The 27,627-nt window shown below is 45.1% G+C and overlaps 2 protein-coding genes across 7 annotated transcripts in view; one reads left to right on the forward strand and one right to left on the reverse strand.

Annotated features, from left to right (window-relative positions):
• Nucleotides 1–22,923, reverse strand: part of TP53BP1 (tumor protein p53 binding protein 1) — a 36,896-nt gene extending 13,973 nt beyond the window's left edge. The window contains exons 1-18 of one of the 4 annotated variants that reach the window (XM_048956916.1): nucleotides 22,867–22,923; nucleotides 17,873–18,694; nucleotides 17,668–17,801; nucleotides 17,374–17,444; nucleotides 16,128–16,286; nucleotides 15,593–15,674; nucleotides 14,843–14,988; nucleotides 13,746–13,875; nucleotides 11,607–11,698; nucleotides 10,047–10,273; nucleotides 7,823–9,059; nucleotides 5,330–5,449; nucleotides 4,657–4,893; nucleotides 4,083–4,128; nucleotides 2,859–2,951; nucleotides 1,490–1,716; nucleotides 1,221–1,378; nucleotides 143–292 (exon numbers count right to left, since the gene is read on the reverse strand). In XM_048956916.1, the coding sequence (XP_048812873.1) occupies nucleotides 143–292; nucleotides 1,221–1,378; nucleotides 1,490–1,716; nucleotides 2,859–2,951; nucleotides 4,083–4,128; nucleotides 4,657–4,893; nucleotides 5,330–5,449; nucleotides 7,823–9,059; nucleotides 10,047–10,273; nucleotides 11,607–11,698; nucleotides 13,746–13,875; nucleotides 14,843–14,988; nucleotides 15,593–15,674; nucleotides 16,128–16,286; nucleotides 17,374–17,444; nucleotides 17,668–17,801; nucleotides 17,873–18,040 (3,477 nt within the window). In that variant the 5' untranslated portion in view covers nucleotides 18,041–18,694; nucleotides 22,867–22,923. Of the gene's footprint in view, nucleotides 1–142; nucleotides 293–1,220; nucleotides 1,717–2,858; nucleotides 2,952–4,082; nucleotides 4,129–4,656; nucleotides 4,894–5,329; nucleotides 5,450–7,822; nucleotides 9,060–10,046; nucleotides 10,274–11,606; nucleotides 11,699–11,936; nucleotides 12,931–13,745; nucleotides 13,876–14,842; nucleotides 14,989–15,592; nucleotides 15,675–16,127; nucleotides 16,287–17,373; nucleotides 17,445–17,667; nucleotides 17,802–17,872; nucleotides 18,695–21,622; nucleotides 21,974–22,866 lie in introns of those variants that run through there. The other 3 variants (XM_048956917.1, XM_048956918.1, XM_048956920.1) reach the window with 3 other exon arrangements.
• Nucleotides 22,924–25,188: 2,265 nt separating this feature from the next.
• Nucleotides 25,189–27,627, forward strand: part of MAP1A (microtubule associated protein 1A) — a 54,935-nt gene continuing 52,496 nt past the window's right edge. Inside the window, exon 1 of one of the 3 annotated variants that reach the window (XM_048955730.1) lies at nucleotides 25,189–25,242. In XM_048955730.1, coding sequence (XP_048811687.1) covers nucleotides 25,239–25,242 — 4 coding nt within the window. In that variant the 5' untranslated portion in view covers nucleotides 25,189–25,238. Of the gene's footprint in view, nucleotides 25,243–26,405; nucleotides 26,659–27,627 lie in introns of those variants that run through there. The other 2 variants (XM_048955732.1, XM_048955728.1) reach the window with 2 other exon arrangements.

Below are 27,627 nucleotides of genomic sequence, written 5' to 3' on the forward strand. Positions count from 1 at the left end.
CCTCATGGGGACCAGTTTGTCACCACAGCACACTGGATTGCTCACTCACTAATGCTTTCTGCAGCCATGATGTTTTAATTTTCATTACTTCATTCTTCAGCCAACAATGTTATTTAATTTAACCCTGGAAATGGGAACTTACCTCAACTACCTTCCGTTCCACCTCTGCACCATTTATGTAGTAAACATCTGTTATAACACGGGTAACCACAGTGCGCACCTCTCGAATAGTTCGCACATGGCGACGCTGAACCTGACCTCTGGGAGGATGAAGGTTAAATTCATCCTCTCCCTGTAATAAAGAGAAAAAACTAAAATCAAAACAGACAACCACAAAAATCAATTTCTGCACACAGCCAATCTCTGCAGTACAATTTTTTCTCCACACCACACACAAACACTGTAGTAGGAAGCTTTTCACCACCTTGTTGAAAATCAGATGCAACATGGAAAACCCAGAACAAGGGAGAAGCAAACATTTTCACTTGTTGAGGGGTAAGGGAAATCACAACAGTCCAAGGAGGAAACAGCTCAGTATGGCTTCTGATGTTCATTCCATATACTCTCAGTTAGAACCAGAAATCAAAAGCATTATGCAGTGTATTTGTGGCCCTCTAATCTCCTATTTACCAGAGGACACAAAATTCTTGATTCGAATTTAGAAAAGAATTTTCTAGTCCTTATAGTCTCAAGAAACCTGCAAAGTATAGCTTCAAAGCAGTGACTTCCTTGAGCCTTCAAGAAACTTTCTAAAATACTAATTTTGAAATTATTAATCTTGTTGAAATACTTCGCTAGAAGAGCTATTCCTTGACATGCTTACCCACTGTCATCAAATGGAGTGGCAGAATCAGCTGCCTGAAGTTTATTGGCACAAACAGTAAAAATTTCATACTTTTCCTCCAACAAAAGGTGATTTTTAGTTTTTTTAATCGTCAACATCTGGACAGAAATACACACAAAAAAATTATTTGCCTAGTATATTTTCCTAGAAAATACAGAGACATTTACTTCCCAAACTTATCAGGCGAGTACTGCTACCTTAGCAGTTGTCTACAGCTGAGAGTAAAAAAAAAAAAAAATCTTGTGATATTAACATTTTAAAATAGTTTTCTGTCTTTCTTTGGTTGAAAAAAAAAAAATTAATGAGTTTACTGACTGCAGGAATATTTCACTGTGCTAAGCTAGTAAAAATTTAATACAGGCAGCTTTCATCCCACCTGACTGTGTAGAGAGTCTGTGTCTTCTGCAGGGGTATTCACAAGCTTTTGTCCACCCTCCTCAGTTTGGATGTTTACATCTTGTCGCCCAGGTCTTTGCCCACACATACTGGTTCCCACATCCACTCGCCTATAAGTTTCTTCTGCTGTTTGCGTTGCTGTTGTAACAGTTGCAGGGGTAAAAAGACAGTCTGCTGTAGTTTGAATTCCTTTATTATTGGTATCCCTTGGCTGCATCCCTTGGCTTTCATCAACTGCAACCACCTTACTTGGTTTCTGCTGCGCTCTTGCCCCTTCTTCTATCTGAATTATTACAATACCAGCCTCCACCGACTCTTTCTGCTCTGTACAAGAAGGTTGTTGATGGCAGCCCTGCTGCAGCCTCTGAAGTATTAGGGGCTGTTCACCACTGTCATCTGCTCTGTGCTGCTGATCACTAGGATTTTCACGTATTTCAGCATTCTTTTCCATGCCAGGAAAGCCGAGTGGATTTCCCCTGCAAACCAGTTATATGCAGATCAAAATTACTGATGAAAAAAAAGCAAGAAGCCCAATACTGCCACTCAGGTGAAAACACTACTGAAAAAACAGCAGTGCAATCATCCAATTGCTTCTAAAGATTGCATGGTACTCACTGAGTTTTCAAATTATCAAATAACCTCAACATCTCTCAGTTGACCCACATGGCTGCTGGAAGAACAGCTGACACTACAAGAAATCAGGAGTTTCTACAAACACTGATAAGACATACACCTCATGTAACGGGCACCATCTGTGCAAAGTGCTTCTGGAAGTCAAGCCATACGAATGTTGTTGCTACAGTTTGCTCCGGCATTCCGTTAGTTTGAAATCGGTAATCGCATCCACCAAGAAGAGGCAGGGGCATCCACACCAACTCCAGTATTTCCACTAGAATTCCTCTGCCCTGTCAGTGGTGCTATTGGTCATTATTTCTCACTTCTACCCTGAGTTTTACTAGAAGCGCACACCTGGCCCTCTTCATATCTAACAAGCTTTGAGGAGTGACTGTTTCACATTGTCTGTAAACTGTGCAGCACTGGAATACCCTAGTCATTACACTATTCAGAGTAATCATTCAGTACTCTTGCAATATGGGTTACTCTTTCTCCATAGGTCAAAACCTCATTGCCTTCATCAGAAGACAGAAATGCAAAACAGTGAAGCAGCAGATTTCTATACTAGGTCATTTCTATACTAGGTCAGGCAGCCTTATCCCTACCAGCAGTGCAGGAGTACAGCCCTTTTAAAAGGGACTACAGACAGCAAAAATATATGGACTTAGAAGACAGGCACTAACAAAGACAATAATAGGTCACAAGACCTGGAGAAGGGAGAAAGAAAAGGTATGGAAACAGTATTCTCATCCCTCCCAAGCTTCAGATTTACTAAAGTTTATCAGCCAGCTGGAATCACATCACCACTCAGTCAAGAAGTCTGATTATCAAGTGACATACAGACATACAGTACTTACTGTACTCAGCCCACTGTGCCCAACATTTTAAGTTACCCAGACTTAAGACAAATGACTTTGAACATAGTTTTGTTGATGCAGGAAAAAAAAAACACAAGTGCAGTTAAACGAAATATGACTGGCAGGCAAAGACTGCAAATAGTTACCTAAGTGGAGAAGCTGAAAGGCTGTGGTCTCTAGCCTCCTCCTCTCGCCGAACTTCACAGACACGACTAAATACAGATGATGCTTTCTGGGAGCTGGCAATGCATATTTAAAAAAAAAAAAAAAAAACACATTGGAAAGTGTGAAAATACACTGAAACTACAGCTCCTCAAGACAACAACTGGCACTGACTTTGTTGACTTATACAGTCACAGAACAAATGAGATGGTCAGACTCAAAGATCAAGAAACATCTTGCATAAGCGTTCCTGCCAACAACCTCACAGCGAAGAGCAATCTAGTGACTGCAGAAAATGGAGGGTCAAAAACTGCAGCGTTACCAGGAGTTTCACCAACCACTACCTCCAGTAGCCGTTGGGGAACACCTTTAGATCATTTACGGCTTAACTCAATCTTCACAACACAGCAAAAATATGAGAAGTAAGAGTCATAATGCAGACCCTGAAAGTTCAATCTACACCTAGAAGGGCAACTTATCCTCAAAAAGAGTTTACTTCAAAAAGTTTCTCTGCTTCAAACCATTACATTCACTTCAACAACTAGAGACAGGGTCCTCCAACTCATTATTATCAGTACTTACAAAACATACAGCCCAAAAGTTACACTCAAGCAGTGCTAGGCACTGTGGAAATACAGTACACAGCAACCAGCCTCTGAAACTGTATTTCTTACATAAGAGATAAAATAGATACATACAGAGGAAAAGATCAAGGGAGTAACTTACATTTTGGCCAACAAATTAAACTGTGATCTCAGTACATCAGTGACTTTGTTATGTTTCTTCTATCAGCCTCACACCAAAAAGAATTTTCTTTCAGAACTCCTCAGAGCTGAGATTCTTTGTAGAAAATTGACAGTAAGAAAAGAGGAAACCATGTGTTTAAGTATAAGAGCTGGATAGTGCAGACTTGCATTCTGGACTGCACAAGACATCAATTTCTGTTCTGACTATAATCAAAATGAGGCAAAATGCTGATGCTATCAGGAAGCACAACACCTGCAATGAAACAGCAGGTGGGGCACCCACCCTGTATCCATGCCTACATATTTAAACTTGATTGGAGAACTAAAGAGTTAATGATGTGGCTGCCTCTAAAAGAGCTCCTGTGTCTCACTTTAATTTTTTTAACCCGTCTCTAGTAATGAATAGGAAAGGGATCTAACCAGATTTCTGAATTAACTCTGCACATAAACAAGCCTGGTTACCTGGCAGCAGCAGAGGATCCAGTTTTCCTATCACTGGCTGTGGGCTCTGAAACAAGAGGGAAGAGAGAGAGAATTTCAGTGCCAGTCTCCTCTGCCTTTCCAAGCACCCCATACTCAGCTGAGGGGTCACACAAGGTCAGACCAAGTGACTCCAGATCTCCTCATCCAACTCACCATTGTAGGCTTGAGCTTGTGTGTATTTTGTATAAATATAACAAGTTCTAGACTAACAGACTGTGTTGCTGTTCTGATTAAAAAGGTGTCAAACTTGTGTATTCAAATTACACTTCCACTATTTTTTCTTTCCTTCAGTGCAATCTATTTCCTATCCAGGGACACTGCCACTATACATCACAATTTTCAGTCTACTTGAAATACCTTTCCTCATAACAAAGCCCTCTCTTCTCACTCTAACCTTGCTTAAAGCACTGTACAAACAGAAGCAAATTTCAATGACGCTGTCCCAAAAGAAAAACAGGATTACAGAGACTGTATCGGGGAACACCACAGAGAGATTCTGAGTTAAGGCTAAGATCTAGTATAACTTGTGCATTTTGATGCTTCATGCTCTTACTTTCCAAGCTGAATGGTAGGGATTCGTCGCTCCCATCATTCATGGGGGTAACAAGGTTCATTCGTAGAGAGAGTTTTACATCAGCCTCAGGAACTGCACAAGAATCTCCTTTTTCACACACTTCTGACACGTCTGCTGACACCACTGCACTTTCCACAGTGACACTGTTGGTCCCCATTGTGCCCTCTGCTGTAACGTCACTCGTTGCTATCGTGCTGTCTGGACAATTATCATCTACTGGAAACAGGAAAATAACAAAAAAGTACTTATGCAAGTAGTCACCATGGTTTCCACTCAGCTTATGATGAGAACAATTTACCGTTACCAAAGAAACCCTTCATTCAGCAACTACAGGCTGTTGTTTCATGTGACCTTGGCAGAGAAAGTCTTGCAAAAAAAAAAATAATAATAATAATAATAATCTTTCTTAATTTTTTCCACTCTCTGGTCAGAGGGGTCTCCTGTATCCTTTAATGATGTGCATACATAAACGTAACGAATATAAGGAGAATGTGCTTCATACAACCCAATACTCAAGCAGCACCTGAGCCCTCCTCATAGAGTACTAATGTCTTTTTTGCTATGATACATTTGAGTTACCCAATCATTCTGCATCTAGAAACAAAAGCTTCTGAACAGGTTTTTACTGAAGAACTGTTCAGATTAAACTTACCAATTGGTGTGCTGTGTCTTCTAGGTCCCATTTTAAGTTGGCCAGTGAGAGGTGGTGTTACGCTGGTCAGTGGTTGAATGGTATCACCCTCCTTTGGCAAAGTGAAATGAAATGGTGTTCCTAAAAGCCAGGGAGAGCCAGCATTAATAATTTCAGGAGGATGTTCCAGTTCAAGTACCAAAAGCATAACTCACTGTGGTGTAGAAATGAGGAAAAAAGCGTAACTCTGGTGCTATACTGTACAAAATCATCCTGAGCAATTAGTTATTGTCTCAGGACTGCTGTTCTAACTGATCTTCCTCACACTTTGTGCGGAAATTCTCTCTTGGTTGAAGACTGGACTGCCGTGGTCTTGATGGAATCGTCCTCAGAGTGATGAGACTAAATACAGAGACACGAATTGAACTTCCACAGAATGTAGGTTTGCTTGAGAATTTTGCACAGAAGGCCAGAAATAGAAGTTAAGCTTACGGAATGAATAAATTGTTAAAGCTACACATTGCCTGAATTAATAATCTGACCTCATGCAAATGACGCATTACCATCATGGATAATGGAAAAGCAATTTACATCACCTAGCTGGACTCATCCAAGCAGCTTTATTCTGCCTCACACAACACTTCCTGTGTCCAAAATCAGAGGCAGACTTCAGAGATGGACCACTCAGAAGAAGGAACCACGTAAGTGACTGCCTTCAAAGAGTCACAGTCAGTGGCCCAATGTCCAGGTGGAGAACAGTGACAAGTGGTATCCCACAGGGGGCTGTATTGAGACCAAAACTGCTTAACACCTTTGCCTTTAACTGCTTAACACCTGGTGACATGGACAGTGAGATTGAGTGCACTCCCATCAAGTCTGCTGACAACACCGAGCTGAGAGGCAAGACTGATCCTGACAGACTTGGGAGGTGGGCCCACATGAACCTTGTGAAGGTCAAAAAGGCCAACTGCACGATCCTACATCTGGGTAAGGGTAATCCCGACCACAAATACAGACTGGGCAATGAGTGAACAGAGCAGCCCTGTGGAAAATGAGTTTGGGGTTCCGGTGGACAAAAAACTGAAGTCAGCAGTATGTGCTCGCAGCCAAGAAAAGCCAACCAAACTTCATTGTTTCTACTCCCACTTGTTGGACTATTCTTTGAGATCCTTTTAGTCACGCTATGTTTTCGTGTACTTTTCTGTCCTTCATAGGACCAGATTCCCCCAGAGTATTATTTCTACACAATAAAGCTATTTTTCCTTCTTTTCGTTACAGAAAACAACGAATACAGCATCAAAAACATTCAACATTCACCTCCATATTAAACAATCACGTAACGGGTTGATTGGGTTGGAAGGGCCCTGATCAGGGTCCCACTAGGATTAGGGAAGGGTCCCATGATGGATCCCTGGGGGACACCGCTCAGCACTGGCCTCCACCAGGACGCTAAGCCACACCACTCTCGCTGCAACCTTCCCACTAACTCCTTGTCTACAAATAGTCCACCCTTCAAATCCATCTGTCTCCAACACAAATATAAGGATGTGCCAGGGACTATGCCAAAGGCCTTACATAAGTCCACGTAAATGTTATCAGTTGCCTTCCCTTTGTCCACTAATACCGCCACTCCATCATAGAAGGCGACCAGATTTACCAGGCACTGCCTTCCCTTAGTGAAACCATGCTGGCTGCCTAATCACCTGCTTGTCCCTCATGCGCCTTAATGTGGCTTCCAGGAGGATCTGTTCCATGATCTTCCCAGGTACAGAGGTGAGGCTCACTGGCCTGTAGTTGCCTGGGTCCTCCTTCCTCCCTGTGCATAGCTGCACAGTAAAACAGTGAAAAGATTCCTTTATTTCTTTAAAATCTGTTGTAGGTTAAGTTTCAGCCAGAACCATCCCTTGTTTTAGCTTACTGCAAAAGATCTCATTCCGGTTCAAAAAATAGTAATAAAAAAAAAAAAGATATATGAAGGAACACTGATCAACAGGTTGACTGTGAAAAGCCATTCAACTTAAAAAAAAAAAAAAATTCTCTCAAGATAGATTTGTTGTTTTTGATGCTATATGCAACTCCACAAAGAAAATCCTCCTCTCAAAACGAAAAAGAAATAGAAAAACAAAGAACTAAATGAACCAACTAGCCAAGGAGGCAAAAAGAAGAATCAGACACTCTTCCTTTCAAGAACACTAGTTTTGTTGCTTCAAGAAAAAAAAAAAAGTAGTTACAAAAATTCATCAGCATTGCCAAGGTCAGAATTTCCAAAATTGCTGAAAGTTTCTACCATAAAGCAGTGAGTAGCTATTAGGAACATTAATTACTTCATCACTCTTGCCTGCAATACTGCTACAAAGGGGAAAAAAGTACAGGCATGTTACGCATGTAAGAGTGATCCGCAGTGCTGCTCTGAAGGTTCATTGTCTAATGTGAACTGAGGACCAGTGGTGAGGATTGTACACACTGACGTTATTCAAAGCCTACACCCATGAATTACTGCCAAAATTCACTTACCATTGGAAGGACTGGGGGACTTAGCTGTCTGCTCCTCTGGCTGCATCTGCTCTTCTTGCTCCAGATTCACTGTCATAGCAGGAATCACTGTATTCTTTGGCACCTGATTCTCCTGCTGAGTCATCAGCATGTCAGCTTCCCTCTCTTGCTGCTGTGGTTGAGTCTCCATTATCTGATGTAATTCTGAACTTTGTGCACAGCTTTTGGCACACAATGCCATCTCAGATGGAATGTCAATCTTCAATTTAGGAAACAAATTGTGCTGTTCTAATAACTCCCCTACAGAAGGCTTAGATAAAACTTCATTCAGCTTTGGCACGCTTTCTGAAGCAGCTTTAGAGGACAGTTTATCCACATTCTTTGCTTCTCCAGTGCCAAAAGTACCATCTTTTAAAGTTTCTTTTCGGCAGCATTCTAGTCTAATCTTTTTAAGTCCTTGAGTCTCAACAGACAGTTTTTTGCTATTTTCACAAGAACCACCAGCAAATTCTACTTCCATCTCTTCGTGGTGCTCTGCCTTCCCTTCAAGAAGGAACCTCTGAGAGACAATCGTGTTAACAAGAGAGTCGTCTTCATTCATCTGCTTCTCTGCTATATGCATCCTCTCTTCCTGTTCTTCAGGCTGAGTCTCAGGAATTGCCTCATACTGAGAACTGCCTCTCAGTGAATAATCCTTTAACTGAGCTTCTCTTCTGTCACAACAGGATGAAATCTCAGGGCAAGACTGATCTGCAGCAGCCTGACTTCCAGAAATACACCCATGAGCCTGATGGGCTGTAGGGTCTAATGTCTCATCTCCTGCTATTTCTGTACTACCTAACTGCATTACAGGCTTTCCTGCAGTACGTATATCCTCCTGTTTTGGTTTTTGACAGTTCTCAGAGAGGGCTTGATGTCCAGCATCCAGCCTCATTTTTCCGTTGCCATTCGCCACAGAAGAGAGTCTCAAGTCTGAAATGCTACATTCAGAAGTTACCTGGATCTGTGTAGCTTCATTATCACGGCCAGTTTTCAGAGAGTCTGAACTGATTTGTGTGTTTGTGGGCTGGCTGCATCCACTTGCAGAAAGCATCAGATTGCAGGACTCGGAAGGCTGTGACACAGAGTCTTCCACAGGCATCTTTGACAAAGTATCTGCGGGTCCAGAAAGGTCTCCTGGTATACATGAATAGGTTGAAACAGCAGCTTTTTCTTCTCCCTCATTCTTCTCTGGACTCTGAGTTGGAACAAAAATATCCTAAAATTAAAAAAAATTAATAAAAAATTAAGTGGGACACTGAACATTCTATTTGGGGTACCCCAAATAGAGCCATTTATTATTTCTAGATGACGAACGATTACAAAACAGATTTTTAATCCATATACACGAGTGCCAACTGCAACAACCTCACTGACAAAAATTATATTCCATTACTTTTCAGTACCTCTGTGGCAGTCACACAAGGTCTTTAATTCACCCCTCCTATTACCAAACTATGAAGCACAGGCAACTATGGTAAATCAGTAGCTGTTTTTAGTCAAACAACAACGAGTTCTGGAAAGAGTCTTTGTAATAATCTATTATTTTAGTATGAAAGCTGCTTTCAGCTAAGGAGAAAACCCTGCCTCAACTACCAAAATCTCTAGCACAACTTCTACTTACTGCCTTAAATTGATTAAATTTGTTACATTGAGCTACAATGCCACCAAGTAGCTGCTAAAACCCTTCGCAATCCTGACAAAAATGACAGTAAGAATAAGCCACTCAAAATACATTTGCAGTAAGTGAATTCTAGCATTCCATAGTAGAATACAAAGGCAAAACAGTCTCAGCTTATCCATGACGAGTAACGATCAAAGTGGAAGTCCTGATAAAGTTCAACTTCTGACATAGTTTGAGAAGCAGAACATCCAGTTGGGTATTAAAATCAGCAGCCTTTTAAAGAAATAACACAAAAGCACAGGAGAAGTTTCTAATACAGATGGAAAGATAACTAATCCTACGTTCAGTAACTACGCCATCTTAAGGTGTTACACATTCTCTCTGCAGGCTAAACTGCTACACATAATTACACAAACAGAAGAGCATCATTAATGTACAAACATGACTTCTGGGAAAAGGGAAGCTCCTGTAAGTCATCTCAGTAGGGAAGCCCAATACAGAAGCACAGAGGTCGATTCAATTACATTTTTGCAACAACCACAAAAAAATTATAACCAAAAAGATATTTACATGAACACTCACATGAGAGAACACTGGTTGTGATGGTATAGGTAAAGATTCAGGAAAGAAGGCTGGGGCAGTCTGGGACACTGGAGTTGAAGCCTGTGGCAAAACAGGAGGCCCTGATGGAATAACCATCTCCACTAGCTCATCTCTCTTCTGCTCCTCCTGCATCAGTCTCTTTTCCTTCTGTCCCTTCTGCACCAGCTCTCTTCCTTCAGCAGCGGTAGAGACATCCACACGTTCATCTAGTTTTAAAGAACAGAAAAATTACTAGCAGATGCCTGTGTTCTACCCAGTTTCCAACATTACTGTTAAAAGACTTATTTTAGCAGCCTATGCAACATTGTCACACTTCAATGGGTGAAATTTATTCATCTCAAGTAATTCGCAAAGATGGGGAAATCAACAAAACTATCTGTAGCACTATAGTGTATGGAAAGTACAGCAACAATACCACGATGGCAAAGTCTTTGGCTGCAGCAAATAAGGACAAGCCCAAACGTAGCAGCCATGGACACAAATGTAGGAAAGAAGCTGCTTACCTTCAAAAGGCCTCTGGTAGGCAGGGATCTGCAGAGAGATGCCCTCACCTCCATTGCCAACCCTTAAACGATTTCTGGGAAGGGATGGGTCCTGGCTCCAGCCCTTCCTGTCACTCAGGGCAATGCATTACACACACCTGAGCTCCCCTGGGGTGGCCCTGCCTTCCCACCAGTTGCTCCATCACTGCTTCAGGCTGCGACTTAGCATTTCTGCTACACTATCCTTAATTGCAAGGGAGAGGAGGGAGAAGAAAGTGTTTTGTTAAGAGTTCACATAACTATTTGCTACTTAAGGTCCAAAACTTCTACAATTAGAAACAAGCATCTGAGGTTTATGTAAAGCATTTTCCTGAGGACTTTTTTCTTTTTGGAACTTCTATTAAAATGCAACCATACTCAAACCCCACTAACTAAACATATATTCTAAAGGTACTTCAGATTCTGTGCAGCAAATGAGATGGAACTCTCACAGAAATGAACAGGAATTTTCCATAATACTGAAAGTCTGTGGGGATATGTTAACCCTGATAGCAAACAGGTAACATGTAAGAGCCAAGATATTACAGAGAACAAGCTGTCTTGGCAAAACCTTCTAGAATACACGCATACAAAACATACAAAAAACTCTGAAGTACTGAAAAGGTCATTTCAGGCAAGAGGCTCTCTTCCATCTTTCTTACTGCCCTAACAGCGTGTGTTTAAGACTGACACCTACCTACCTATACGCAAAGAATGGCTTGCCCCAAGAAAGGAGGCCAATGGCAAGCAGCAATCTGTATTCCATATGAAGCATTCCTCATCCTTCATAATGAAGGAGAATTAGCCAGCAAAATTAATTTTATTGTGATAGCTATGCAAGAAATAGACAGGTTATCAGGAGTCATAATTACAGGTCTCCCCAAATCTAGTTCTTCAAGCATCCTCAATCCTGCTTTATACTTTAAGAGCAATCTGAACAAGTCCTGAAAAGGCCGCATGCCCAAACTAAACTACAGAGCAAAGAAACAACAGCAGGTGAGCATACAGGAAAAATTACCTTCTGATTGGTCCTGTTCAGTAGGACTGCCAGGGATGAGAGCATTGGATGCTAGGCCAACAGGAGAAGGAACAACTACACCTGGAGAGCCACTGCAGACCAAGAAAAGGCAACATGGACAAGGAAATACATCACTAGAAAATGTATTAACTTCTCCCCAAATACAACTCTACCTTGCCACAATACAAGTCCTGTCACAAGAGAAAAGTACCAGGGGTATAGCAATTGGACAGATCAATACAATGGGAAAGGCATTACAACATAGATGTTATGATGGAAGGACTGGCACAATTCTATGGTGCCATAAAGGAAGGGAAGAAGATTGCTCACCCGTATCAGAAGATTCCAGGTTCACAGGGAAAAGCTTCACCAAGGAGGGATCTCCAGAAAGAGATCCTTCCACAGCAGCAGCCAGCCCTTAAATGAGCTCTAGGAGAGGTGCAGTTAGGCTGCACCCCTTCCTGTCCCACAGCTGATCTGCCTTCACCTGTGCTCCCAGGGCTGACCGGTCCTTTCCCCAGGTGCTCAATCAGTGGGTCAGCTGTGACTCAGCAGTTCCCATACACAGGGGTTTACTACCAACAGACCTGAGAAACACTGGCTACACAGGCACAATGATTTCATTTTACTGGAAAATAAAGCCACACTCCCCCTTTGTAGAAGAAATTTTACACTTAAACTGCACTTGGTTTAAACTCTGACCACAAAAAATATGACTAGAAAGTCACCTGACAATGCATACTTAATGGAAAATTAGGGAGACTGTAGTCTCCTCCTCACTGCCTGCAACAGCACTGGTTAACAAACAGACCACAACCTGGTCATCTAACCCATCTGTTCTGAGAACATGTTTTTTGCTCTTCACATTGTACAGCAGGAAACATTTACAGATAATTGCTACAGTGTATATAGTCCACTTAGAAATAAACAATGTAGTAACTGAGAAAGCAAAAGTGTCAAGGACACAGTTTTAAGATATGAAAAACAAAAGCATGCATTGATAATAACGTGGTTGACAGGGAAACTGCAAAATGAGCACCCGCATGTGGCAGGGGAGTAGAGAGAAAAGGAAATTATGCTTTATTGTTAGTGGGTAGGCAGAGGAGATTTGAACACTCTAAACATGAAGCAGAAAGTTCTGGCCAGTCTTCTCAAAATAAAATAAAAATAAGTCAGCAATTCGGGTTCAAAGGTCAAAGAAACCTTGCCAGAGCACAATCTGAACTGCTGTCTGTTTTGACTACTTTCACCTAAGAAAATACACATACTTGGAAAGGAAACAGACAACAGAGCTAGCAGGAACTGTTAGAACATCACATCCAGTATCATTTAAAAAAAAAAAAAAAAAAAAAAAAAAAAAAAAAGAGTCATCACAATAGGGCAAGTCAAAGAAAGAACTCTCAGCAGACAGCTGGTGCTGGAATGGAGCTGACATGCCCAGCAGGAGTCTCTCAGGCAAAAGCCAGTTAAGTGAAGAGCTCTTTTCAAAAATTAGCCCAGGGTTACAAGCTAGAAACTGCAACTTCATTCCCTATTCAGCTGTATATAGACTTTCAACATCAAACATAACCAGGGACACTCTAGAAGCAACATGTGAACTCTCACCCTGAATTACACATGCAGTTCTACACAGAAGTCCCATATATCACACACACAATCAAAGGAAAATATCTGAGTCATAACAACAGAATTACATTATCATTCTTTATAGAGGAAGTGGAGCCTTTAAATAACACTACACAAAAATGCAAACAAATCAGTACTCTCCATAAGGCTTCCTATTTGAAGCATCCCTTACCTAGCAGAAGGAAAGCCTGCCTCATGCACATATGGACGCTTTCTGACAGAAAGATGCTAGGAGACTAATAAAGCACGTGCAAACATCCTCTACTTTAGAGACTGAAACAAAATATTTTAGAATTCCTATTTAACTGTGTGGATGTTCCAAATCGGGAGCTACAAACACAAACAGGTGACATAGTGCCCAAACTAAGGGCCATGGTTGTACAAATTAAGGTAAATGAAGTGGTGGGAAAGGTACAGAAACTACTGTAATACAGCATGGTTATCATTTTGTAGCTTTGTTCTTGTTTTCTTTGTTTGCTTTTGCTGGTTTGTTTTTGTTTTGTTTCTGCTTACGTGGAACAGCTCTCCTGCACAAGGGATCCCTGTCCAGAGAGCTGCAGGAGGTGCAGGCTGCGGGCAGGGGTACATGCCAGAGAACTTCCCTCTTCCACTCTGGTTACAAGACAGTCACTCCCTGCAGCAACTTTAAAGAAAAGGAAATAAGATTAGAAATTTGTCCAGCAATGTTAATTATTGCTTATCAGAAAGCTACAGCTCATCCTTGTCTATCTGAGGTTGTATTCACACTGAACTGGATGAAGGACAGCACGTGAAAGTTCAGCATGTGAAATGTGAGCAAGATATATGTCAGATGATAAAGGCAGCTTCTAACTACAGAATAGATTTTTTTTTTTTTTTTTTTTTAAATCAGAGCAGACTACACATATCTTCATACCTAAGAATTTTAGAAGAAAGATCCACAGTGGCTCCAACATTACCTCCATAGATTCAAAGACAGCACAGACTCAGTTTGCATAAGCTATTATTGAACCTCCCAGGCACAGAGGATTTATACAGGATTATACCAGTACCAACACAGTTGTTCACAAACTAAAACTAGAGCATCAACTGAGACTGCATTTACATGCCAGAGCACATGAAGGGAAAAGCAAAAACACAGGGTGAAGGAACTGTAAAAAAAAGAGGCTTTGAAGAATAATTGAAGGAATGGAGGTTTGGTCTGGAGAAAAGCAGGCTGAGGGGAGACCTCATTGCTCTGGGCAAGTGAAAGGAGGTTATAGCAAGGAGTGTGCTGGCCTCTTTGCTAGGTGACAAGTGATCAGACACAAGGAAACAGCCTTAAGTTGCACTGAGGAGAGTTAGATGAGGTATTTTGGAGAGGGTGGTCAAGCGCTGGAATAAGATGCCCAGGGAAGTGGGGGAAACCCCATTTCTGGACGTATTTAAAAAACATGCAGATATGGTACCAGGGGACATGGTTTAGTCAATGCTTTACCCAGGTTACTCCATGTAAGAAATTTTAAGAAAAATTAATTGAAAAATAGTCACAGTATTCACACTCTAAAGCATTACATGTCTGAAAAGACCTAGCAAGAATAATTATGATTATCTCTGGGATGGTCATTCTTGCTTTGACTGTCTGTTGTTACCTGTCACATTATTTTCAGGAAACATCTCTTCCTGAGTCGACAAGATATCCGACTCCTCGTGACCTGGGTCAGCGCATTTCTCAGTTTTAGGCGAATCAGAGACAGGCATCACTTTCCTGGAGTGTTCTTCTGCATCCAGCGGTGTTCTGGAAAACAACACCGTCCCTGACCCAAGAAACTCAATGCATCAACTGCAATCAGCATAGGTGAAAGCTATTCAACAGTGCACAGCAAGAAAATGAATAAAGCAGGCAGCTCTCTCACTTGACAAAAACCATCTTCATCCTTGACAAATCAAATTTCCAGAAACGTTTTCTAACTTCCTACCACTGTAAGTGCTGCTTGAACACAGTGCAGATTGTTCTACTGACTTTAATTCTACAAATTGAGTTTCAACTTCTTTCTTACTATTTTGTGGCAGAATGCAACAATAGAATAACACCTTGTTCACCTTGTATCTGGCATAGAATATAAATAGCTTCCAGCAAAAATGAACATTTACATTTAAAAATAATTGAAAATATGAAGTTTATCGTAGTAAATACTCAACAGAATCCTGGAAACCACCACTTAGCCTCTAGATTTCTCCTGAGTCTAATGTCCATATGGTAATAATTAAGGTTTTGAATTTTTATGACTGAAGCTTCTTTTTAAGACATATTGCAGTTGTTCACAAGAAAGATTTCAGTATATTATTTAAATTAAGCCCATGCACACTGCCTTCAAAAATAAACCTTTTGACTATTTTACCCTTTAAATGCCTTCAGATGGCCCTCCAAAGCAGAATGTGTTTCTATGCTGGTGACAGTTTCCCTGCTTTTCACATTCAGTTCTAGAAAGGTGGAGAAAAACAACAACACTTGTCACTCAGGTCATCCAGATTAACATACAAAGACAAGCACAGATAACTCTGTAAGTTACATATATATCAAGATAAGCTTTACATAAAAAGCATTAATACTGATCTATTAAGGATAACAGATTTTTTTTTTTTTTTAAACAATGGAATTAGGTTTTTACCAGGGACACAATTCAGTATCTGAAAGTTCTGAAAATAAACCGGGAAAGAGAGGTTCAAGAACCAATGATGACACTTGGATAGCAATAAGGAAACATGAAACTAGCCCAAAGTAAAGACAAGGCAAAATACTATTCAGCTCTGAACTGCAAACTCACTGTTGCACACTACTAATACCGTATTTCCTGTCACAGACACATAATAGTCTAAATTGAGGAGAAAAAAAAATGACAGAGCAACAAAGAGACAAAGAAAATTTTCACATACCATCCTTAATATCATTCTTCACAGTTCTGGAAGAAGAAAAGACAGCAGCTCCAGAGTGAAGCTGATTCCTAACATCTTCATCGGATGTGACATCACTCTCCAGGTCCTGGCTCTGCGAGAGCTCCAGAACTCCAAACTGCAGCTGTGATGTTCCTGCATCTAATACAAAACACCCATTACTAGTATACACATATACAAAATAATCATAAGAGCAAGGGACACACTGAGGCAAAAGACAAATTGAGGAGACTGCAAAAACCCTGAATAAATTAAGATATTCTCATCTCAGCTGTACTAATTAAAGCAATATGGAACAGCACCGTGACCAAATAGCACAGTGACCATGCCCATTACACCCAAAGCCAGTGCTAAGCAGCAAGGCACTGCATGATACCATTAAATACTACTATACATTTGATGATCACAAACTGAAAACAATCCTGCACTTTTGAGAACAATCACAATGCCAGTTGTAATACAAAAGAAAACACAACAATGACAAGAACCCAGGCTGCAACGAGAGAGAATTCACTCAAATACAACAGCCACAGAAATGAAGGAAAGAAGCTGCTTACCTTCAGAAGGCCTCAGGTAGGCAGGGATCTTGAACAAGATGCCCTCACCTCCTTTGCCAACCCTTAAATGAGAGCTGGGAAGGGGTGGATCCTGCTCCAGCCCTTCCTGTCACTCAGTGCAATGCATTACATGCACCTGAGCTCCGCTGGGGTGGCCCTGCCTTCCCACCAGCTGCCCCATTACTGCTTCAAGCTGTGACTTAGCATTGCCACTATACTAGTTCTTTGCTCCTCCATAAAAAGAACTGACCTCCCAGTGGTCAGCATACACCTCCTATACCACAGAATCACAGAATCACCCAGGTTGGAAGGGACCTCAAGGATCATGTAGTTCCAACCCCCCTGCCTGGCAGGGCCACCAAACATACACATTTAGATCAGGTTGCCCAGGACCCTGTCCAACCTGGCCTTGAACACGTCCAAGGATGGGGCATCCACAATCTCCCTGGGCAGCCCGTTCCAGGGCCTAACCACTCTCCTTGTAAAGAACTTTACCACCTTTTGTCTGCAGGGTCCCTAATTACAACATTAGGGAACTGTCATAGATTTTCAAGCATCAAATTATAAAGAGCAACGTCAGCAAGAAGGAAAGCTAATTCCTGACATTCTACCATCAGAGTGGCCAACTCCGACGGGACAACGGAGATGCGTAACTGACATCGCCAAGTTACCTTCCGCGTACGGCGAGGCAGGACAGTCCTCATCATCCCCTTCGCATCGTCCTGCGGCCTTCCCGCGGGCACTGCAACACAAACACCCGTTCACATCGCTCAGGTCTCCCCGCACGCCGCCCTCCGACGGTGCTCCGCGTCCCACGAGGCCGCCTGGCGGCTACAGCCGGAGCTACCGCCCCGGGCCCACCAAGGGGCACCGCCCCGGAGCCACCATACGCGGCACACGACAGGAGTCTCAAGGGGCGAGAAAGCGCCGACAGACGGAGACCGGGGCCCGATTTCCACGCTCACCTGCTGTCCGGGCCGGGCGGCGGCGTCTCCTCGGCGGCGCTCTCCATCGGCCCCGCGAGCACCGCGCCGCCAGCGCGGCCGCGCGCTCCGCTCTCAGCTGCGGGCCGCTCCCGGGCCGCCCCGCGGACGATCTCCTGCAACACACAGCCGCGCGTCAGAGACGGTCGGGCCCGAGCCCGGCCCCCGCCCCGCGCGGGGCGCTCACCAGCACGGGGCTCCGCCGCAGCGGCAGCCGGCGAGCCAGCGCGCCAAGGCGGGCCCGCTCTGCGTCCCGCTCCGGGCCGGCGCCCTCGGGCTGCGAGTCCTCCACGATCAGACGCGGCGTTCCCTGCTGCGAGAGCCCGGGGTCCAGCGGGCTGCCGACGGGCTCCATGCACGGCGCCGCGAGGGCCGGGAACGCCCCTACCCTACGGCCCTCCGCTGCCGCGCGCCGCACTTCCCGCGGCCGCCATCTTGCAGCGCGCGGATTGGAGACGCGGTTACTGGGGAGATACGGGCGCCGCTCAAAAGCGTGGCGGCAGCGCGCATGCGCAGGAGCGCCCCGCGGGAGGAAGGGGGCTCAGCGCGTGGGCTTCCTTTACGCTTACTCTCAAAATTAAATAGAGCTGTAAACATCCCACAGCGTTTAGCAAAACAAAGTACAGCTGCCTTGTAGGCACGAGCATTTCGCTCATGGTTTGCTTTTTTTTTTTTTTTAATAAACTTCTGTGGTACTCCGGTACTGATTTTTGCCGGGCTCACTGTTGTTTTCAAGCTTGCCGTTGTCTTCCCTTTAAGTTCGTTATAAATAAGCTCATTTCCGTATAAATATATTACACAACTATCTCATCGCATATCTTCTGCGTTTCTATCCTTCCAGCAGCTATGTTCTAACTAGCTGCTTCTAGAGAGCACAGCTCTTCATTACTGCACCAGGGAGCGCCTTCGTTCGAGCGCCTCTTCAACACAGAGCTCACAGCAACAAAGGAGGAAGGGAACAATCGCAAGTCACAACAGCGGTCCGTGCGTCTGCCCGTGCGTGATTTGTCTTCAAGAAGAAAAAGGAAAAAAGTGGATCTTGAGCAACAGACTTCAATAAAATGAAACTGGTGGACAAGACTTTATGCCACAGAAGCATTTACACAGAAATGGCAGTGTCATTAAAGGCACAAGTGCAAGCTATGTTAATGCAAAGAAAGGATAGAAGTGCTATCAGAAACCACAATTTAATTCAGGTATGATGTGAAAACATGGGGGAAAAAAAAAAAATCATTTCTCCATTCTCAAAGGATCAGTATTAAAGAATGGCAGCAGCATACGTGGTCAAAAACAGCTAAGGCTGAAAGATGGAAACATTCAGAGATACCAAACAACCAGAAAATGGTTCTACAGACACCAGCAGGAAAGCAACAACCAAAAGAACTGTTTTTCTGCTCTCCTGAATGGACACTGCTGGGTGGTTCACATCAAAGAAGGCTGAAGCATTTCCTGCCCATCTCTGAGGTTAACAGAGCACAAAAGCAACTCAGTTAAAAAAACAATAAGAGACAAGACTTCACCCTTGAAACCCGGCTAAAACTTATTAAAGAGTACTTATATGAGCCAAGTACTTTAAAATCTGTTGAGTTTTCATCCTGAATTACGTTGTCTCGGCAGTTACTTCCCAGAACTCAGAGGATAATGCAGTAACTGAAGGCTAGGGGTAGGCAGACACACCAGTCTCTCAAAATTCCTTTCCAATCTCTGAAAATTTTGGTAACAAACCATCAAACGAATTACTGCTTTCTACATAGAAGGTAACAAGGAGACAAATTGCAGCCAACATACCTCCGTAAAGAAAAGGCATGTAAAACCTACTTTATTTTCACATCAGAACAATGGGCCTTGCAGACAAAAGCTGCTAAAAGTTACTCGCCTGCATCTATACGGGGGGCTAATAAGCAAAAATTGATGCATGAAATTTCTGTAATACAAGAATAAAACTGGTTGAATAACCATCTTCAGAAAGTAGCCATCAACACTCCTGTGCCACCATAAGTACGTCAGAATGAGGATCCAAACAACTGTGCTACCTCCTACTCTGTTCATTGTTTTCTTTTATTACCTTGGATATAAAACAGCAAGTACACTTACTAATTCACAAGCAACAGGAAACTGAGAGGGACTGTAAGCAGTGGAAGAAAAACTAAAAAAAAAGTCTTGAAAATGGATAAGGTACAGCACAGATAACAGCAGTCCAAAGGAAAGAACTGTCAGAGTGGGTCACAGTTCCTGTAAAAGTGATGTATCACCGCAAAGCTGCTCCCAAGAGGTGCAGACACCATGCAAACTTCTATACAGCGTGCATACGTTAGGCGTGCAAAATATATTTTTTTTAATCTACACCTATAAGCCCGAAGCTGGGCATTACATCCATTGACAGGATGTCAGAAGAGTAAGTTTTTGTAACAGTCTTCAAATAGAAAAACATTAATAGCAAATAATTTTTAATATTCACAGGAGAATTGCAAACAAGTTTACAACAACTGCAAATAGGTTGAAATTAAACACAGAAGATTCAAACAAAAATAAAAATGTTTTAAAAAGCTAACGAAGCTCCAAAGGTCATGCAGTCTAACATTTAATAATGCTTTTTTTATTTTATGAAGTAGTAACAAGCAGACATAGCTGTCCTTGGTCTGAAGCAGGTAGCTAGACCAGATCATCTCTGGGTTTCCCTCCCAGCCTCATTTTTTCTACAGTTCTGTATGTGTGTATAAATCAGTGGGATAAATTTCAGAGCACGATCCAGGTAGTCAAATTAGCAAATGCCAAAGGTGAGAGCTAGTTTGAAAGCTGACTGTGCTTTCCCATTTTGAATTAAAACTGTATTGTCTTTTTCCCCATCTTTTTTATGCTGTGAAGAAAAGCAACCTGTTTTCTCCACAATATGCACCTTTCTAAATACCCCCCCTCAGTTTGCAGCCTGCATTTTTTTCCTGAGCCTTAGCATAAATTAGGAATAGGGTGTGGCCACCTTCATCTAAACAGGAGGATAAAAGCTTATTTTCCCTTCAGATGAAATGCACCTGACATGAGACTTCATTTATGAAGGCTGTCTGATTTTTCATATCTGCAGTATTGTCTCTGAATTCTGTGTATCTGTAAGAATTTGCAGCAGAAAGTGGAAGCTACCTTTTCTCGTTTGTTTTCTGAACTTCTTTCCATGTAGTCTACTAACGGGGGTGGGAAATGAGATCCAAGTCTCTCGGTCCTCACCCTCCTTTCTTTCACTGTGAATCTCCATCAGTGCAGCCTCCACTCCTAACCTGACCCGAGCGCAGCATTCACACAGAGCACCAAACCCTACATCCTGACTTCAAGTCAGAGTTAGATACAAAATAAGGTACCTAACGAGATACCTCAGCTTAGCATTGGAGTAAACGCATCACCTGCCTTTGAAAAGCTAGGTTAAGCGCTCGGTATTTTCCCAGTTGCGGTGTTACTCCCACGCGAGTTAAACAGCGGCCGGCGCCTTGGGAGCAAACGCTGCGCAGCGCTCAGCGGTCCCAGCCCGAGCCGAGCAGCAAACGCGAACGCCGCAAACCCCGAGCCAGACACGAGCTTCTCACAGCGGTAAGCGCCCGGAGCCAACCCAAACTGCTGTCGGCGAATTGACTACGGCCGGCACAAGCAACGTCACGGGCCGAGCGGCACCGCCATCGCCCGGCACGTCCCGCGGCGCTGCTGCCGGCGCGCACGGAGCCCTCCTCGCTCTCCCCGCAGAGGAGCCGCGCCTCAGGCAGCCGCACCGTGCGCGGAGCCGAGGAGAGCAGCCGGGCCGCAGGAGGAGCTGATGGGCAGGACGGGCGCAGCGCCGCGCTCCGTCGACGGGCGGTCGGGCCGCGTTCGGCGGGAGATGGAACTGCCGCAACCGCCTCCCGTCGGGCGGAGCGGCGGAAAGAAGAGGCCGCGGCGCCTCCCCGGCCGTCCTTACCTACTCGCAGCCGGGTGCCTGCAGCCGGAGCCGCCTCTTCGGGCTGAAGCAGAGGCGCCGGAGCCACATCCCCGCCCCGCTGACATCAGCGGGCGGCAACGCGCTGAGCTCCGCCCGCGCCGCTCCTCGAGGCCGGGATTGCCGGGCGGAGAGGGGCGGGGCCCGATAGGCCGCCGCGTTCCTCAGCGCTGTATCTCTGGTTTCTCGGATTGCGAGATAAGGGCCCGGCTCTGCTTCAGTGGGTGACTCCGAAGAGCGAGAGCCGCGCAACGCTCGGGTCTGTCCGTGCTCACAGCCCGCGGACTGCGCGCTGCGCTCCCTCTTATCCTAACTGCGTCTCCACAGCGCCCCCCTGTGGACGTTATGTGTTCCTACAGCCCCTCACGTAGCGCAGCTGGCAAAGGGACACAGCCGACAGCAGAGCGATCCCTGGAGACGTTCTGGCACATGGGAGAAGGGCTTCTAGAAGAGCTGATTCTGTTCTACATCTGGGCTCACTCCAGAACCTAAAGACTCTGAATGCGTATGACATCGTACATTGCATACTGCATCCTTGGGACTCTGTTTCCTAGAGAAAAGAACCCCAGACAGTCAACAACAGCTAGGCCAATTTGGCCTCTGTCATCCCAGGAAACTACATTCCCTTCATCCAGGGAGAACAGACAATTCATACTCATCCCAGCCCCATCCTGTCATTGAATCACCCCTGTACCTAAAGGACATGGCAGCCACCGAGAGTGCCTTCTCAGCTCTTTTTCAGCTCTCTCATCTTTATCTTCATACCAGCTCACAGCAGTGCCATCTAGCACTCTGGGTTCATGCCAGAGCTTAATTAATAATTAAGGATTATCAACTTGGCAATTGTTTTTGACGTTAAATCATCTTCTGAATAGAAACAACAGAACAACAATGGCCCATAGAGGGTGCCCTGCTAACATCAATCTGGGAAAGGTAAATTTCAGACTCAGAGGGGAGTATTCCAGAACCTCCTGTGACCTGACCAACCAGTAACATGTGACACTATGTGTCCATCAAACTTCAAAGGAAAAGGGATGTAGTTATAAACAGTAATGTAAAACGGATACATGAATGTAAGACTCCAGCTCCTTACTGTGAGCTGTGCTGTAGGATTGTAGCAACTAGACAGATCAACACAGTGGAAAAGGCAACACAGCAAGGGTAGGATGATGGAAGTACTGGCACAATAGAAAGGTACCATGAAGGAAGGGAAGAGGATTGCTCACCTGCATCAGAAGATTCCAGGTTCACAGGAAAAAGCTTCACCAAGAAGGGATCTCCAGCCAGACATCCTTCCACAGTGCCAACCAGCCCTTAAATGAGCTCTAAGAGAGGTGCAGCCATGCTGCATCCCTTCCTGTCCCATAACCGAATTGCCTTCACCTGTGCTCCTGGAGCTGACCAGTCCTTTCCCCAGGTGCTCAATTGTGGGTCAGGCCATAAGTCAACAGTTACCATAGGCATATATATTTTAATTCTAAGGCTCGGGATCACAAGAAACGTCACAGTGAATACACAGCAACAATTTCATAGGCAGTCAGATCCTAATTTTGATCAGAGATGCAGTTGTTCCATATTTCGCAGGAGACATTCAGCACCTTGCAAAGCCTTCAGAAGGCAAAAGTGGAAAGAAAAGGAGTACTGTTCTGGTAAATCAACCACAGTGCTGAAGAGAAGCAAAAATCAGATGGGCTTATCTCTCTGATTCTCCTTCTGTATTTTACAGCATATCATGGAAGAGATAGTACAGATGGCAACACAGCTTCATCCCAACAAGGAAGCATTATCAATGCTAGGCTTTTCTGTTCCAAGGACAGCTGTGCTTCCTTCAGGAGATCAGGGCCTGTTCAAAGTCCTTTTAAGAAGTCACCTATTTTTCTCTGCTACTTAGAAAGGTCTCACCCAAAATGAATTCATATTTTACCTTGGTTAAAGACATTAGCCTTATTCAGATGCTGCCATAGATCTCTGGTTCCCAGAAATAATCATATTCACATAGACATTCTTAGCTAGGGAGCACAGAAAATCATCATTCCAGGCTGAAGGACTGAGAAACTGAAATTATTTAGATTGTTCTCTCCTTGATATTACTAGGATTCTATTTATGCTATTTTGAGTCTAGTCTTCAGATCTGTTTCTACAGCAGCCACTGCCTTCTAATGTTCAAAGGCACTACTTTTTTTTTTTTTTTTTTTTTTCTCCTCCCTGTTTTTGCTGCCTGTCATTCTGCCAGCACCTGATGCTTGTCAGGATCCATGATGTCTACACGCAGCTCAGGAAACTTGTGGCACTTTATAGAAGTGCCAGTGACTGTGGAGCACATGAGAACAAAACCTGCACACTAATCTCCCTGCACATCTAATAGGTGTGCCTAAAATGTGGAATTCAGAAATAAAGAAGAACCTCTTACAGGAGATATCCCTCCTTTCACTACCAGATGGTAGGGCTGATGAAATGTAACGGCACTATGACTGCACAGCCACATCATTTCTGTTGTGATCATAGAGAGATCTGAGCACATCAGAAAACAACAGAAATGCCATGATGTTAAAATTTGCTAAAGAATGCAAACAGATCACATTATAAAATATGGTTCTTGGTTGTAAACAATATTCCCAAGAGATCCTCATTGCTCCAGTACCGTGCTTCAATATTCTCTGTAAGCTTTCACTCCTGGTTTGCATGCCTCCATTTCATTTCCTTTGGCAGAAAGCCAGCTGGAGGAGCCTCTCTGCACTGCAGAGAAAAGCTGCAGTTCTGGAAAGCTACTATGTCAAAAATAAGCAGCAAGTATTGGATTGACTCACCTGAAACAGAAGGCTGGTAAAAGAAATCTCTGAAAATCTTGTATCTTCATATTTGCCCTTCATGATCCTACTTTCAAGTCTTACTTTCAAAACGGAATTTATTGTTCTCTGGGTATTTATGTGCAGGTTTTTCCCTTTATTCACAAATTTACCTGCTTCCATGCAGTCCTTTGAGACAATGAAATTAACACTGTTGAGCAAATTACAACACACAGAAAACAAATTGTTCCATTTCGATGCACTAACTCTGTTTGTAAGATTATTTGTTATAGATCATGTCCAGCTGTGTCACTGCATTTCAGTGTGCAAAGGACTTCTTGCATCATCCCCTGGTTTATTTGTTGAGAGCCAGAGAACCTCTTGAGTAAACATCTCAGTTTGAGAAAGTTCCATAAGCTGGTAACATTTGTACTAGCCCACAGGAACAATGATGGGTTTTCCTTCAGATTATCTTCTCACAGAGGCTCATTACAGTACAGACTGTCAGATTCACATAGGTATGTCAGAGCTCCACCCTCTGAACCCTTGGCTGTTTGGCTGTGTCTGCAGGGCAGGTTCAGTGGATGTATGGGAACTGCTGAGTCACAGCTGACCCATGATTGAGCACCTGGGGAAAGGACCGGTCAGCCCTGGGAGCACAGGTGAAGGAAGTTCAGCTGTGGGACAGGAAGGGGTGCAGCCTGGCTGCACCTCTCTTAGGCCTCATTTAAGGACTGATGCCACTGGGAAAGGATGTCTGGTTGGAGATCCCTCCCTTGTGGAGTTTTCCTTAGGAGCCCAGGTCTTCAGAGATGGGTGAATATTTTTCCTTTGAAACACTGGTGTGTCTGTGCTAGTCTCTTTGCTGTGACACTTCTTTATCACTGTGTTAATCTTCATGATTGTAATAGCGGGTCACTGGAGACTACAGCAGCATTGGACCCTGCTATCTATCAGACTTCTCTGCTGCAGCTCGGTTCTGTGGAAATCTTGCAGGCTGTGGGGGATGCAACCTGGTGCTGCTTTAAGAAACACTGCAGGTTATTATTGATCTGAATCTTGTTTTACAATGATTGTTTTGCTACTCTGCTATGCTAGCACAATGTGGATCACTATCCCTCTGTCAGAAGAGATGCAGAGTTTTCTACCTGAAGCTACTTTCGGGTGCCTCTCATGTGCTCAGTATGAAGTCTCATGCTCTGCTTGCTCAGTTTTCCCTTACAGTGCACCGAGCAGCCTAGAGCTGTGGCTGACTGACGTGCTGCTGAGGTACAGCCACGCACCTACACCTTTATCCTCCCTTTCATCCTGGGTGATGAAGCCCCCATTGGCACAGCAGGCCGCTCACAACCACTGTTCTACACGAGGAGCAGGCAAAAACTGGAGGCTTTTCTCTTCTATTTTGCGCTTCTGGAAGGTAGATCTCACGTGCCAACAGGTTTGTCTGTAACTGAAGAGGGCAAAGAGTCACTGAGAAGAGATTAAGACCTCACTGTTCTGCTTACCTCGGAGGGTCAGAGAAGAAGGAAGGAATGTAAATGCTGGGGGCAAGCCCGAGCATCCCTTAGTATTGCTGGATTTTGTGGTGTTACTGCGGGTATTGTGGTTACCCGGCAGCAGACATTTAGAATTTCCTGGGGAGTTCCACATCTGTGTGACTCTCTCCCAGTCAGACCAACGACGTAAACTGAACCGTCTCCAGGATTACACTTCTAATGTCGTGAGCTCGGCACCGGCGCTTGGTCGGGCCCGGTCCGGAGCTGCAGAGACCGCTTGGCGGCCGGCTGCGCGCGGCCCGTATGGGAGCATCCGGGCCTGCAGGGAACCGACGAGGCTCCGCCGAGCGGGCCGGACTCGGCGCGGGAGAAGAGCCCACGAGAAAATTGTGCGCCGCCCCGCCCCGCCCGCCGTGCACTTGGGGCGGCCTCAGAGCCGCGCCCCTCAGGCGACGCCCCCGTTCGCCGCAGTAGCGCGGCGCCGCGCGGCAGCGGAGCCAACTGGGGAGGAGCTCGGTGCGCTTTAAGAGCCGCGCGCCAGTCACGGCGCGCTGCAGCGGCGGCCGTCGCGTTACCATGGAGACGACGGCCGGACCGGTCGCTATGGAGACGGTGGTGCCCTGGCTGCCGGGCGGACCGCGCCGCAGGGAGGCGCGGAGGCACGCGCTGCTGGTGGTGATCGGGGAGGTCGGCACGGAGCCGGAGCGCGGGGCGCTGCGCGGCGCCCTGGAGCGAGGTGAGGAGCGGTGCCCGCGGGCCGCGCGGTGCCGATGTCCGCCGTCCGTTGCGGCGCTGCCGCGGGGCTTCGCCCTGCGCCCGGAGGGGCGGCGGCGCGCGTGGGGGAACGGGATGCGCGCGGCGAGCGGGAGAGCTCCGTTAGGCGGGGCAGCACCGCGCGGAGCCGAGCGCTGCGGCTCGGGGCGGGCGGAGCTCGCGCGGGCGCGGCACTCTGGAGTGCTGCGGACATTCGGACCGCAAACGTTCGCTTTTTTTTCCTTCCCGTTCTGCACATCTTCTCCGGATTCCCACCTTTCTCGTGGGTCCGCGGGTCGGGTCTCGTCCCCGTCTTGCCCAAACTTTGGCTAATTGCGGGCTTCGCCCTGCGGGGCGGCTTACCGCAGTGCGAGGAGCAGCGGCAGCGCGGACTGCGCAGCGCCCGTGGGACCGCGACCCGCGGGAGGGCGAAGAGCAGCCCGGCTCTGCTGCACGGGGACAGTGCTGTCTCTGCTGTTGTGCTTTCCGTGCCGGGGCCCCGGCGGGGATAGGTCTCTATATAGAGGAGGTGGTGTTATTTGAAGGGATGGGACCCGCCGGTGGGGCGGAGGCTGCGGCTTCGTGGAGATTTCTAATGGTTCCCAAAGGACGGATTATCGTGACATCAGCACCTCAAAGGCGGGAGACACGGTGTCCTGTTCTAATAAGCGGTGTCCTACACCTGTAAAAATGAAGCAATACCCCCAGAAAGTTTGTACGTGCTTCTCCCTTTTCTCACCCATTTCTAAGATGCATTGGTTTTAAGTACCAGGAAAAATAAATGCATATTTTGCGGCGCAGATTTTAAATGGCACAGCACGTGCCCCGTTCTGCAGTCAGCGGTCTCCCAGACGCCTGTCGAGTCCTGTCAGCTGCAGATGCTTTTGGCCTTAGGGCCGTTTGCACGTGGGAAAGCATCCACTCGCAGCAGCTACTTGATGGCAAACAAAAC

The sequence above is a fragment of the Lagopus muta genome, chromosome 10, assembly GCF_023343835.1.
Source record: "Lagopus muta isolate bLagMut1 chromosome 10, bLagMut1 primary, whole genome shotgun sequence".
In the NCBI taxonomy this organism is placed as follows: domain Eukaryota; kingdom Metazoa; phylum Chordata; class Aves; order Galliformes; family Phasianidae; genus Lagopus; species Lagopus muta.